Source organism: Cyclospora cayetanensis, unplaced genomic scaffold (genome assembly GCF_002999335.1).
Source record: "Cyclospora cayetanensis isolate NF1_C8 unplaced genomic scaffold, CcayRef3 CcayRef3_contig_20, whole genome shotgun sequence".
Classification (NCBI taxonomy): Eukaryota; Apicomplexa; class Conoidasida; order Eucoccidiorida; family Eimeriidae; genus Cyclospora; species Cyclospora cayetanensis.
The window spans coordinates 21,769-35,704 of record NW_020312148.1 but is presented as its reverse complement, the minus strand read 5'-3'; the positions used below and the strand labels follow the sequence as shown (position 1 = coordinate 35,704).

General features: G+C 48.4%; 1 protein-coding gene and 1 pseudogene across 1 annotated transcript; both read left to right on the top strand.

Annotated features, from left to right (window-relative positions):
* The first annotated feature begins 2,192 nt into the window (after positions 1-2,192).
* On the top strand, positions 2,193-2,931 carry LOC113147386 (annotated as a pseudogene).
* Positions 2,932-3,779: 848 nt separating this feature from the next.
* On the top strand, positions 3,780-5,252 carry LOC34621699. Its single transcript, XM_026337755.1, has 4 exons — positions 3,780-3,995; positions 4,175-4,329; positions 4,518-4,648; positions 5,029-5,252. The coding sequence occupies exons 1-4, from the start codon at positions 3,780-3,782 to the stop codon at positions 5,250-5,252; spliced, it is 726 nt and encodes a 241-aa protein (XP_026193540.1).
* Positions 5,253-13,936: the final 8,684 nt, after the last annotated feature.

The window sequence follows — 13,936 nt, the reverse complement described above, 5'->3', positions numbered from 1 at the left end:
CAGCAGCCAAATGTCTACGTCAGCTGTAGTATTCCCCGCGATATCCCTGGTTGCCATTTGTAGTGTGGTGCAGGAGGTGTTATGGATATTTGCTACGTGGACACATACGGCAAAATTGCTTTGGCCGGTACGACGACTAGCTACAAACTCCAATCACAATCTATTCCTTATCACGACACCCCATGCATGAGTAGGACTAGGCCACATGGTATTCTTTAGATACAAAAGACGATGCTTTCTCTGTATAGCATCCATGTCCATAAGTATCACACGTGCGCATGCAGGGCACGACAACAGCATTCACATGATGACCACAAACGGCCTGACGCTAAGCAAAAAGCTATCCTGCAAGCACTATCCACCGAGCTGTCTTGAATGGATGACTGGCGCTAACAAACTTCTCAGGTGCGATTGGGCCGCCTATTGGGCTTGCCGCCAATATTCTTCGTTAAGACGGCCACCACTAGATGATTTTATCCCCTGAATCCTAGAACAGTCCATTAGGTTTTGTGGAGCTAAAGAACGTACGACATACTCACATAGCTTGCCGCACCAGATAAACGCAGTTTGTCAGGAACATGATGGCTCCTTGTCGCATTCTCAGTGGGTGCATCGAAGGGAGTATGCAAGTCTGGGACTTGGAAACATGTTCTGAAATTACCAGCAAGAAAGCTCACAATGATTTCGTAACTAAGATTCTGCATAGCCCTGGTGAGGGTAGCTCACATCCATTGCATCATAGTTCCTTGCACAATGGAGTTATTGGGAGTATGCTTACATAAAAAGGAGAACGCTTCGTGTTTTCTGTGGTTCATGCCGTAGTTAGACGTGCTGCTCATATCATCGCTATACATGATTGGGGTTGTGTTAAAGGTATCGCCCTAAAGAGCATCCAACCAGTTTAACATTATGGTAACTACTCGTAAGTATTCACGCACCATGTAATATTGCCCCATACAAGCAAATTTTTTAATGCTTCTCGCACGTTGTGACAATTTTCGCCGCAGGTGAACGTGTTTTCGTCACCGCGTCAGCAGACTCTACCATGAAAATATGGGATGCTCAGTTGTTAGAGTGCAAGCAAGTGCTTACCGGACATACTCGCAGTGTTACCAGCATCGCGTTGTCAAAGGACTACAACTGTCTTATCAGTGCTGGTTTGGATCAAGTAGGGCAGAATGCGCATGAGTCTCCCACTGCGTAGTGTGTCATATTTACATACTCGTGGTATACGTTCAAGTATAGGTTCAGGCTGCCTTAACATCAAACGGTACCCCGACACATCCCACAGAAGGCTCTGTTCCTTGTCCTTTGCACTCGTATGGTGCATCTGTCCAGAATGCAATGGTTTGGAGTCCATGCAACCTGAAGAAGCCCGTTTGCCACTTGAGGGGACACCCGTATTCCCTCTGCGGAGTAGTAGTTGTCCCTGGCACCCCACAAGTTGTTACCGCAGACGTTTCGGGAACATTGCGGCTTTGGGACCTCCGCAACTTCAGGTCGTTTCAGACATTTGGCGGCAGTATGCAATCACTGACTTCATCATGCGATCAAACGAGTAACCGCAGTAGGAAAGAGTACAGAGAGTCTAGGTTAAAAGCCGCCATGGAGGCTTTATGTAATGCTAGCTGGTGGTGGATCGGCGAATCAACCCCACAGAACTGTGAAATTTGAGCTTATGTCGACATTACAGTACCGCGTAGACGCTCGTATTTAAGTCATGATATAGCTCTCCTAGTAAAATGCGTGTGACAGATGAAGTTACCCGTCCAATGCAGCAACGCTTCCCCCGTTGTTTTTGTGACCCCGCACAATCGCACAAGCTGATTTCGTGGGATATTCATATCAATGGGATGAATTACATCAGTTTTGCATTTGTTTACTGTATATAGGAGCGACCGGTTACGGGGATATCAGCGCTGTTTGCGCATTGCCTCCGTATAAGCAGTAGGCATTTGTCAAATTATCAACTAGCATACCAGGAGAAAGAGCTGGTTAGGAATCCCACCTCACAGCCGCAAATGCGCTTGCCGGTGCACATAGCAGGCTTCATTTGAGCTCTACTCATGACTGCAGCGTAATCTGGATATTGTTGCTAGCTGCTGCTGCGTTTCCGTAGGATTCTCACTGGAGGGTCAACGCTTGACGTATATACATGCCAGGAGATGTCGGCAACTGAAAAGCGCTGCACCATGCCTCGAGATCTGACAGCAGCAATCCACAATCCTCAGTATAACAGTATTATAACCGTCGGCAAGACCTCCGTGCTTTCTTGGGATGCTGCTCAGGGTCATATTTCTGGGGTCCGCCTAAGCTCAGGCGTGTACATTAAAGCATCTAGTCCCGTATAAGCTCCGTAGCCTTTTTGCTGAATCGCCTTAATACCGCAATAACGCATGATGTCTGCTGTTGCATACACGCATATGAGAAATTTAGGTCCTCCACGATGTTGAGGGAACTTGCATAACAGCAGCAAGCCTGGACTCCAAGGAACGGAAGCTCTACATCGGATACAGTTCCGGTGTCATATCATGCTTTAATGCGTCCACTGGCGCGGAGCTTTCAAAGGCACAGTCTCACTCAGCTGAAGTGACCCAAATTTGTCGCTGGAAAGGGACCAAATGCTTTGTCTCGGCCTCCTCAGATGGGCTCTTGCTTGTTCAGGAAGAAGCTGCCAAACCGTCGGTACCGTACTTTCTCCTTATTATCTATCCCGTGTACCAGTTGCAGCTGTTATGATATATATTAGCTTGTATGCCTTGTACTGCTAAGGGCCCAGCTGCTTCCCGCTTGCTGCTGTACTAAATTAGAACACTTCAGTGCCAGATGATACCTTCGTAGGTTAGAGCATGTGCTCCATTCCGCTTGTTGTGCGCACTGCGTCCGCAGGGGTCAAAAGGCTCACGTCATATTTCAAGCGACGGTTGGTAAAGAAGGTGTCTCGTGCATGACAGTCTGCGATGACTCTAAAGTGCTGGCTTGTGGGAGCGGCAAGGCCGTGCATATCTTCTGCCTCCACAGGCTTCAGAAAGCGAACACAGTGGAGGGCTTTTCGTGAGTCAAATATACGATGTTGCGGAGTTTGATATGATCATCGGCTTGAATAGTCCGTCCCAGAAAATGAAATGGTCTTAATGCAGTCTTCGGTGTAGATCTATGCTTCGTAACCCTTTAGGGCAGGCACGGGGTAGAGCCGCTTTGCAATATAAAACCCATGACGTTGGTTTGCAGGTGTGCTGATTCTTCATTCACTAACCGAGTGGGATACACTTACCACTAGGTATCTTTTGTGCCCTGTTCCGCAGGTCCTTAGTGCAAGCTATCGATTGTGCTCCTTCAGGAGAATTCCTTGTGGTTGGGGAGGAATGTAAGTAACGATGCATGCGCGTAGTTCGCATCACCTGTTTCTTCCTTCTGCACACGCCAACACAGATTTTTTGCGCACTAGTCGATGCCTTTATTTTGGCACTAAGTCAGTCCCCATTTATTTTTCTGTGATGTGAATACGTGGATCTACTTCGTACTAACCCTAAAAATATAGGTCTGCACGTTATGACAAGTGGTATTCTGACCTTTTCCCGTATGAAAGCATGGCTGTATTGTTCATAGCAGGGCTCACGTGAGCTTTACTCGCTTGGATCACCTGCTCTACTGAGTTGGTGTGGCGTGTTGAGCTTGCAGCTGGGGTCATTTCTGTATGGCGGCACGGTATTACTGAGCAACAGCGCACGTGGACATTCTTTTACTGTTGGGAGGATATATCCCAGCTAGAAACGCTAATGTGTGACGGGGTTACACTTGAAGATCTGCGAAACCAAATAGACGGAGGCCAACAGACAGTAGAGACAGGTCAAGCCATGAAATTTACGTATAAGCGCAGATTGTTTTCGTCGGCCAACGATGACCACGAGCTAATCGTACCTGCAAGCACCAGAGCTGTAAAGGTCAACAAGTTCCAAAGTGATGCCTTGCAGGTGTATACCGCGGACGAACGGGTGAGCTCAGCTAAGTTTTCTCGTGTCCATCTTTTCCCTAAGCCTGCATGATCGATTTGGACAGCTTGGCTTAGAGATATCGTATTTGTCTCAAGGCTATCCTGCGCAACAGCGGATAAACGGTTTCTAAGTATCACACACAACAACCACGTAGTTCTATGATCTAATTGGCTTCCCAGGGCAGCATTAGGTTATGGGATCTTAGTAAGGTCCAGGAGCGCTCTGCGCTGGAGGCGCCTAACACACCTAGTAAGAATCGCGAAATCATCAGGCTCGTGGGTGAAACTGAAGACAAAGTTAGCCGCTGCGACACCAATGCTGCGTCAGCCACTAAGTAAGGGTCCATGTGTTTGGCACATCCCACAGTGGTTTGGGTGTCGGATGCACACGTAAACGCCCCACAGCACTCCGCTACATAGACCCAGCCATCTGCAGTAGTCTTAGGGATATTCTTACTCTTGAATTCGCGTCGCAGCTGCAATAAAGTACTGTACCGGTGGTGTTTGCTGTTGAAAACTGCAGGATGAGGCGGGGTGTCATGGCTATGTACTCCAGAACGTTTCTTACCCAACCTTCTAGCGACTGGACAGATAAAGGCAACGTCGAGCCTGACGGAATCTCCATGCTACGCAAACGGAGGGATGGAACTCAAGGCATGTACACTTGACTACTTTAAGTTCGTCTGCACCATACCGCTCATGTATTCATTTTTCCGGCCCTGGTGACTCGCAGCCTCATGTGCTTTTAGTCTCCTTTAGTTCCTGTCAGCGGCTAGAAGACAGATGAATCCGATTTTTCCAGCTCCTTTATGTGCGCAGAGTCCCAGTCAGCCAAGCGATTCCTGGGTAGGAAAAAAACAATCAGCCAGTACAGGTCCTGCCTATATTCTTATATATTTCTGCAACTAGAGCCATAATGCCGCTTCCAACTTCCTGTTAGTGTTTCCTACGTGACATATACTTCGGCACATAACTTCATACATCGACGCAGTGATGTTTGGACAATAGAGGCTAGTGTCTGGAATGTTGTTCAGAGGCCGCTCTTCTCTGTGAAAGCACAGGACATGATGGCGCAGTGATGGGACTTGACCTCTGCGATGCCGAAGCCATTCTTGACCTTGCATATAAGGAGGACGGCTCCGGCTCCGCAGCAAACGTTTATCCGCGTTGGGTTCTCTCTGTTGGAGCCGACCGGGTTGTCAAGGCCTGGACCCTTGATTTGAAACCTCTTGGGCAACTTAACCAGGTCAGTGCATAAGGACCTGCCCATACTGGCTTGGTTTGTCAGCCACGACTGCGCGGTAGCGTAATCTGGCTGCCGCCGGCATGCTCATGTCAAGTGCACATGCATCAGCCAGCCTCTTGGCTACTACTAAAAGCAAATTAAGCATAACTCAAATTGGTGTCCTGTACCGTGGTGAAGGAAACTCCGCAGATCTGGACTCCACTAGGATGTGCAAGTACAGAGCACCGTAGGATCATGCGTCGGGCTACTGGGCTAAATCTGAAGGCGATTCGTCAGAGGCTTATAAGTTGTCCTTGTAAAAATCAAGATAGATGTTGCAGCAGTACAGCACCTACAGATGACACAAACAAGCCACGCGCAAGTCAGATCACCGGTAGGCGTCACGAACTTAGTGTACTCCATGATCACAAGCCTCAGCCAGTCCTGTTCAAGCAGCACCAGTCAGATGCGCTATCGTTGACAGCCCTTTACTTGCAGAATGGAAGCGAACACGAGCAACCGCGCCCATAACTGCAGGCCGTTTAGCTGGCTTTCATCTCACAACATGGCCTCGGAGGTACAGCCATGCATCAAAGCACTTAAGTAACCTCCAAAAGCCTTCTAAGCGTTTCAAAGGAGACTGGAAACTCTATCTCATCTAAAACTTTGTTCCTTGTTAAGTTATCAAGTTCTAAAAGCAAAACTTTCCTTCCTTTGCGTGTGCACAGACATAACCCCTTAACAGTCGACGAAATCAGGGCGGCAATAAAGTTTGAACATGTGAGTTTCGTCCGTGCACCTACCCACAGCTAGATGTAGAACCATCGTACCCCTCTTTAAGTGAGATGACAGAGTAAAATTCCTCAACATATCCAAACCACAGTGCATGAGGCTTCGATTATGATGTGAGCGTGGGGCTTATTTCGACTCATTCTGTGGTAGTTGCTCGGCGAACTACTGAGCAAGTAAAGGTGTTGGGCAGCTCTATCGCTGTGGAGGTAAGATTCATGAGGATTGGCAAGTAAAGCTCTGACCCAAGCACAAGGCTCACAAAAAATACATGGCTGAGAAGGCTCCCAATGGTCACAAGCAGTCTAGATCCCCACCCTAAAGATGCTATTTTCGGCAAAGAGCCTGGTTATAGTCTGGAGGTACCCCAAGAATCCGGTGAAGGCATCATCAAGACACACCTAAGGCCCTCGGAAAAGTGTGAAGTGTAGTCACCATCGCCATATTGGCCTTGAAGAGTGATATTTGCTCTAAAAGTAAACCATTATTAGTGGCATATATAGCTGCCACACGAGGAACAAGAATGCTTGTGCCTCGAGATGCTACACATTGTTCCATTGACCTGTATGGGACCAGAGGCGTAGAAGAAGAATCGCTCATCGCGTGATACTCAATACGCGGCCTCTTCTTAAATTTCTTTCAAACTTCGCAAGTTCAAGTGCCTACCCGTAGCGATCTAAGGCAACTTGCTCTAAGCAGCCTTATTTGCCATTTTTCTAGCCACACATGGAATTCGTTGGCGGCTGGGAGTTGTCTCAGTTGTGATTAAAACTACAAACTTGAAGTCGGCAAAATTTTTGCTCCCCAGAGTCTTCTGCAGCATCAAAACTTGATATATTCGTTTCAGCCCTCTATGATTGAAGGATTAGTTCTTACATGCGTCGACCAATTTTACGCATCGCAAAACGCTAGGAAGCCTCTAGGAGAATGGCCTGTGGCTTGTGTGGAGGCCCTGCTAAGATAAAACCTACCGCTATTTAGAACCCCGCTCACAGTAGCTTGAACTTTTCGAAAAGATGTGGTGCACAAAAAGGCGCTCCCACAAACCTGCATTACTCAATGTTGCAGCTCTCAAAAATTGCATTATCTGTTCTTCCTTATCGAAAGAGATTTGCTCACCTAGGCGCCATATCAAGAGTGACTCAGGCTTTACTTCTGATGCTGCTCTGGACCCCTATGTGTAGTGAATTACAGCTTCGAAACACTGCTTTCGCTGCACAAAGTGCAGGTAAATGTCGTGCAGGTGACTGCCCTCGCGTTGCGTCTTTTTCCCCTCTATCAGTCCCGAAAGGGAACTAAGAAACTTGATCATTAATCACCAATTTGAAAAACTCCAAGCCCACTAGAATCAAAAACGCCCATAGACTCCGCGCAGCCCAACCAGCAGCCTTCACGCTCATCCCTGCTCATAATCTTGTGGGGGAGGAAAAGGCTTCTTGACAAAACGCAACCACCAGAGGCAACTCGCTCTTCAGAAGCTATAGATATGGTCTTCCTCTCAGCCATAGATCCCTCACGCGATGAGGTAGAGCACTCAACGTAAGATGTGTGCAATTCACAAAACAGTCGTGAGTGCTAAGATCAACATTACATTCAGGCATCCAGCTGCATCCTTTGCAGAAGACAGCCTGCTCAAAGCAGTGACACCTATACGATACAATGGTTTGCACCACTGTAGTTTATCAGGGTCCCCAATTTCTCCCCACATGGGTGTGCAGATGCATCAGCATCAAAGTACAAGCTAATCAGTATCGTGCGTGGAGAGAATGACTATGGGTAAGGATGCCAATGCTGACTTTTTTGAAACTGTGTCCCTTTCCAGGTGCATAAATAACGAATGGGCAGATAACTTCTCAACTGGCTACTTGTGACTAAAGCAGCACTGAAGCCCACTTCGCCAATGGAGAAGCTATTACCCCGAAGTTCCCACTGTGCTGCGGATATACCAGTACAGCCCAAGATTCTTTTCAAAACCCAGGCATTCTTTAGGGGCTGAAACTGCGCAGGCTTCGGTGTTTCTTCGAAGCACTGACACTGGCTAGTTTACCCAGTGAGACAGCGTGGGATCAGATGATCTAATTCGTCTTGATAAAGTAATTGCATTCAGTCAGTGGACGACATTGTTTCATCTTACGGGTGAATTTTGCTTGGGCTCTAGAATTGTTGGGCAGACTGTCGTCAGCTTTGGATGCGAATTGCCAGCATACAGCCTGCATTGAAGACTGTTGCTGCTTTATCGTGGTACGCAGGCCTCTGACAGAACCAGAAGTCATCAGCATACATCATGTCTAGAGCCGGGTGCTGTCGTGGACTTGGGATGCGGAGGGAGGCAACAGGATGGCTGAGGAGCTACTTGGCCAAGAGCTGTGCCGCCTGTTGGGGTGCTGTCGAGTCTCATAGGGCATTTGGATTATCCCTAAGGCCTACAGTGTAGCCTTCAAGGTGTTATTAGGCGGGCATCCTGAAGTTTTAGTAGACGACAAGGGTAGCTTTGGTGGTTTCATTGCGGCCCGTGGCGCCACAGACCTAGGAAGACGGCGATCAGCGAGAAGTGGATTTCAGGCTGCTAGATAATGCTTGGTTAACTACATTCTAAAGGTATTCACTGGTAATGAAAGGATTTCTTATGCAAATGCTCACAAAACTGCTTTTGAAATGGAATTCGGATTAACTCCAAGCCGCAGGTGACCGCACGGCCTACTTGCGAGTACATGTTTATGTCGATTTACGTTGCTAGGAGAGTATACAGCTTTATCTTTACACTTCTAGCAAGTTCTGGGCATAAATATGAGCTATGGATGTCCGATAACAACCTGTTAAAACTATATGGCTGCCTGATGTGAGGATTGCAGGAGGCGCCCGAGGCACATCGACTAATGTTTCAGCATATAAGCCGCCACTGCTATCATAGCATTCACTGGCAAAGAACACACCACTAGACCCAAAGTTCATTTGTTAGGAGGCAGCCCAGTGTATGATGCTGACTCACCTTCGCAGAGGCCAGACACCCAGCAGTGAACTGCCTGGACAACCCACCCAACCTGCTATGGCTAGCCGACTAGCCACGCCCACAGCAGGAGGCCTTCCACCACTGGGCGCCCAACGGGGGGCATCTAGGAATTGGGCAATGCTTGCGCTGACGCGCAGCGGCCCACTAGATTGTGCACTCGCCGGTTGCGTGTGGAGGATGCAACAGCGGCTCCACGGGGTGATGGAGGAGGCCTTGACACGCATCGCATAGTGCTGGCATCTGTTGCTGGTCTGGTAGACCCTGGCAATATCTGTTGCAAGCCTCTACCTATGCTGGCTGATGCATTCTTTAGGGAGTACTCGTGCAGATGCACCAGCATTACTATGCACTGGATCTTACTGCAGAGAAGTGGCTGGTTGACGGCTTGGTCTTCCTAATAGCCACCACTGCTTAACTCAGAGGCAAGTTCTAGATCTAGTGCCAGGCACGTGGCAGGACTTTAGCTCTCTCGTCTCCCAGCAATTACGCGTCGTACCAGTGTGATCCAAGAACAGCTGGTTGAAGGAGATAAAAGATGGCGGAGACTCTAAGAAGGTGGTCAAGAAGCAGAGGAGAATGAGCCCATGATGGCCTCGCCTAAAAAATTCTTCCTATCATGTTTTATCGACTATATTTCTGCTTTAGAGAACGCTTAACTTTAGACTCAATAGAAAAAAGTACAAATTCATTGGATGCTTTCCAACAGTGCTCCCTCCTTCCCCGGCATGCACCTCTCACGGTTCCTATATGAAGGAAGAGGGGCAAATGAAGTGCGCGCCTGACACCTTCTGCGCAAAATCAGAGAGCATCAAACAGCATCTGGAGCGCAAAGCCACAACCTTTCGTCTTATTGTACAGAGCTCACATTACTCTGCAAAAAAATAGACTTCAGTGACGATATACGCATTAGGCAATTGTACTTATTCTGGATAGGATTACTGGTGTAGTATAGAGTATTAAATGATGGTTGTCTCTTGTGCTATATTTCTTTTCCGTAGTTGCATTAAAGCACACTCCCTGGCGTGCCGTAGCTGAAAGTCGAGACCAAATGCCTGCAGGACAGCAAAAGAGTTCCTTACTTACTCCCAACCCCCGGTAACCACGAAAGTGTTTTAAAATGTGAGAAAAGCACGGTGGGCACCAGCTGCTAAAGAGGCTCTAAAGGACGAAATATAGACACTAGCCGACAGCGATTTGGAGAATAAGCCGACAATATCGCTCCGCGAAGATGGCTCGCTGTCGTCGGAATGCCGAGATTCGTAAACCTTCCGGTGTGAGGAAACAGAAGCCCAAATAAAGTTTCGCGAAATCATCTGAAATTTTACAGTAGTCTAGCAGTGGCTTCACGCCTCTTAAAACATCTGCACGTCACCGTACTCGGTGCATGCAGCATAGTCGACTTCCAAGCCGTTTATGAGGCATGAGCAGGGATACAGTTTGGACATACCAGAGAGTGTCTGCGCATGAAAATAGGCCTAACAAACATTTCGAAAAGCTCACTGTTATTACTTTCAGGCAGAAACCATACGTCTAAGTAACTACTTGAGATCGATCCATCGCAGGGGAATGACAACTACCAAGAAAAGCGAGGAATGCCGTTCATGAAGAAATGCATTGTACGCCAGTAAGCCACACTTCCTCATGCTGGAAAGAAAATCCGCAACTGCTATTTTGTGAACCACTGAGAGTGAGGCTGCCCCAGGAGTTTTGCCAGCTACGCCTCTACTGCGTCCTACGCACTCAAGGGCCCTTGACTTCAGCACTTTTACAGCTCCTTGTTGATCCTTTTGCCCTTATTCGAGCCACTTTGCTGCGCAGCAGTCTGCAAATAGTAAAGCTTTGAACTTCCGTGGCCAGGCAATTTTTGTATTTGTCTGGAGCAGAGTAAGACAGAGTATTGATTTTTGAGGAAATGGCTCATTGTCCTGGTCTCCTGGTCACGGACTTCTGATAATCTAGTTATACCTTTCGTAGAGCTTGGTGATTAGACGAACCCAATTATGTTGGCTCGGGAGAGCCGACCGCCACTAATCGGAATTTCATGCTTGCTTTTATTCGGCCTTCCACATATATTGTGGTGCTGTAGCCACCTGTTCTCTCAGTTCCTCCTCTGCTTTCTGTCTAGTACCGTACCACCATGTGCAATGCTGGATGGGATAGGGGCTCTTCAGGGTAGACCAGGGACCCGGGAGGGTGGCGGGTAGACCAGCGTACTATCGCGTCCTAAACCCACTCGGCACTAGAAAGAATGTCAAGCCAATCACTTGGACTCCTGTAATGACCGAGTCGTAACTACTGCACAGCAGTGCGGTTGGCGGGGTCGTTTTGTCCACATGCTCCAGGGTAGCGAGCTCGGGTTTAAAGTTTGTCAGAAAGTTGTGGGAAATCACGCCTGGTGGTAAAGGGGCTTGCTTGTTTCCTGAGGGGTACGCTGCGGAGACTAATCAACATATGGTAGATGCATTGGTGTGCTGCTACATGTGGCAGTTGCGCAGAGGAACGTGTAGGGATAAAAAAGCTTCTCACACATCAACGTGCGGGTTCTCAGGGATTTGACTGGCGCGAATGGATTGCAACTGGAGTGTTTCAGTGAATGCGTTGCTAGGGTCTGTGTATGTTTTAGTACGCCCAACTATGCGTGCGTGGACGCAATATGCCTAAGCTGCTAGATTGTGTTTTTTGCGTGCGTTAGGGATGTTTTGTGGAGCATTAGAATGAGATGGGGGGCCCAATTTTTATATAATGGTGGTAGGCCTTTGGGCGTTTGGCTATGTGCTGTGCAGCGGTTAGTGTTGCTAGGCAGTTGCTTGAAGAGGGCACTGCATATGTGGAGTATTGGGCGGGGATGGGATATGTGGGGGTTTTGAGCAGACGCGTATGATTGTGGTGATAGGTTGTTACGGGTGTGGGCTGCCATGTACGTGGGCCGAATAGTTGAATTGGTTAAGGCTTCGGAGAGCCGCATACTGTGGATAGTGGGGGCGAATTGTTTGGTGGTTGTCTGCAGGGTGCGTGACCTCTGGAAGGGCACTGTGTGGGTCATGGCAGAGACGTAGAGGAGTTTTGGTGGATGATAGAAAAATTTATCAGTGCATTGAACATACTTATGCATAATCACAGAATATTTGGGGGGGTCAGGTAGTACGTGGGTGCTCAACTGTGGTGGTAAGGGGTTGCTTTTTCATGGCTGGTAGGCAGCGGAGAGGAGTCAACAGTTGGTGCATGAAAATGTGTATTGCTGTATGTGCCAGCTGGACTAAGAAACATGTAAAAAGAGGCGCTATCTAGTTTATCGATAGACTGACGGTTGCTGAGCGATCTGATAGGCTTAAATGGGCAGTGACTGGAGTGCTTTGAACTAGGGCAATCCCTTGATGTGTGTATGTTTGGTGGGCCCAGCTATGGAAACCTCAGCCTTGCATACCTGCACTGCTAGATTCCATGCATTTGCATGAATTAATGGCGTTTGTGTCACGGTAGGCAGAGGGTCCAGTGTGTATGTGGTGTAGGTAGGTCTTCAAGAATTTCGCCGTGCAGTGGTAAGCGTTGCTATGTAAGCTGTTGAAGGAGGCCTTACATCCGTGGAGTAGTGAGCAGCGAGGCAATATGCGTGGTGTTTTGACTACACTCTTTGCATTGCAAAGGTGGGGTCGCTATGGATGCAGGCTGACGTGCGCTAGTTTGAGTAGTTGCACTGAGACAGGGGTTGGTGATGAATGTACTGCGGATTGTACAGGCAATTGGTTCGTTTTTCTACGGTGTGTGAACGGTGGGCCGACGCTGTGTGGGCTACAGCAAACGGGTATGTTAGCATTTGCCGATATTCAAAGTAGGCGTGGGGTGCGATTATTGCATCGGGCATGCTTATGAATGAATACAGAAGGTTTGTGGCTGGGCAGGAGGTATGTGGGAAATTATTTGTGGTTGCAGGGGCTTGCGTTTTTCCGTAGTTGTTGAGCTGCAGATATTAGGGACCAGGTGCTCGATGCATTTTGCGTGCTGCTGCCTATGCCAGCTGGATCGGGCAACATATATGGAGGAGGCGAACTCTAGTCCATCAATAGGTTGATGAATGCCTAGTGATCGGACTGGCTCAAATGCATAGCGATTAGAGCGTTTGAGCAAGTGCGTTGCTTTGATGTGAGCATGCTTAGTGGGCCCAACTGTGGGCGGCTGAGCGCAGTATGCGTGAACACGCAGATTGTGTGCTTTTGCGTGCAGTAACCTTGTATGCGAAGCGTTAGAGTGATGGGCAGGGAGTGATGGGCAGGGCACACTGCTCATGTAATGGTGGTAGGCCTTTGGGCTTTTGGCTATGCGTTGTGCAACGGTTAATGGTGCTAGAGAGTCGGTTGAATGGGGCACTGCATTTATAAGGTATTGAGTGGCGATGTGACATGTGTGGAGCTATGACTAGACGCGTCGGATTGCGAAGGTGGGGGCAATGGTGAAGGGCTGCCGTGCACTTGTGTGGGGGGTAACACTCAGCGAGGTACGAAAAGGCTCTACACTGTGGATTGTGTAAGCGATCAGTTTAAAGGATGTCTTAAGGGTGCGCGAATTGTGGACGGGACACCACGTGGGTTAAAGCAGACAGCATGTGAGGATGTGTGGTTGATCGAAGTAAGCTGAGGAGTTCATTGGTGCATTGGGTATGCTTATGCATGAGCGTGGCAGGCTTGTGGCTGGCCAGGAAGTATGTGGGAACGCACCTGTGGTAGTGGTGAGGGTTGCGTGTTTTGTGGCTTGCGGGGTGTGGATACTAGCCAACAATTGGTGGATGCACTTGCGTGCTGCTGTATGGGCCTCCTGAACAGATGCCCGTATTAGGAGGAGGGCGATATTATATGGATGCCCAAGAATAGAGCAGAGGTAGAGTTGAACCAGGTGAAGTTAAATAGCGGCTTGAGTGTTTTAG

What these genes read in the sequence shown, in the direction of transcription:
- LOC34621699 (XM_026337755.1), top strand. Translation starts at nt 3,780, where the DNA reads ATGTGTGACGGGGTTACACTTGAAGATCTGCGAAACCAAATAGACGGA. An exon ending in TGTATACCGCGGACGAACGG is followed by an intron (nt 3,996 to 4,174) that starts GTGAGCTCAGCT and finishes TTGGCTTCCCAG; the next exon opens with GGCAGCATTAGGTTATGGGA. An exon ending in ACGGAGGGATGGAACTCAAG is followed by an intron (nt 4,649 to 5,028) that starts GCATGTACACTT and finishes AATGTTGTTCAG; the next exon opens with AGGCCGCTCTTCTCTGTGAA.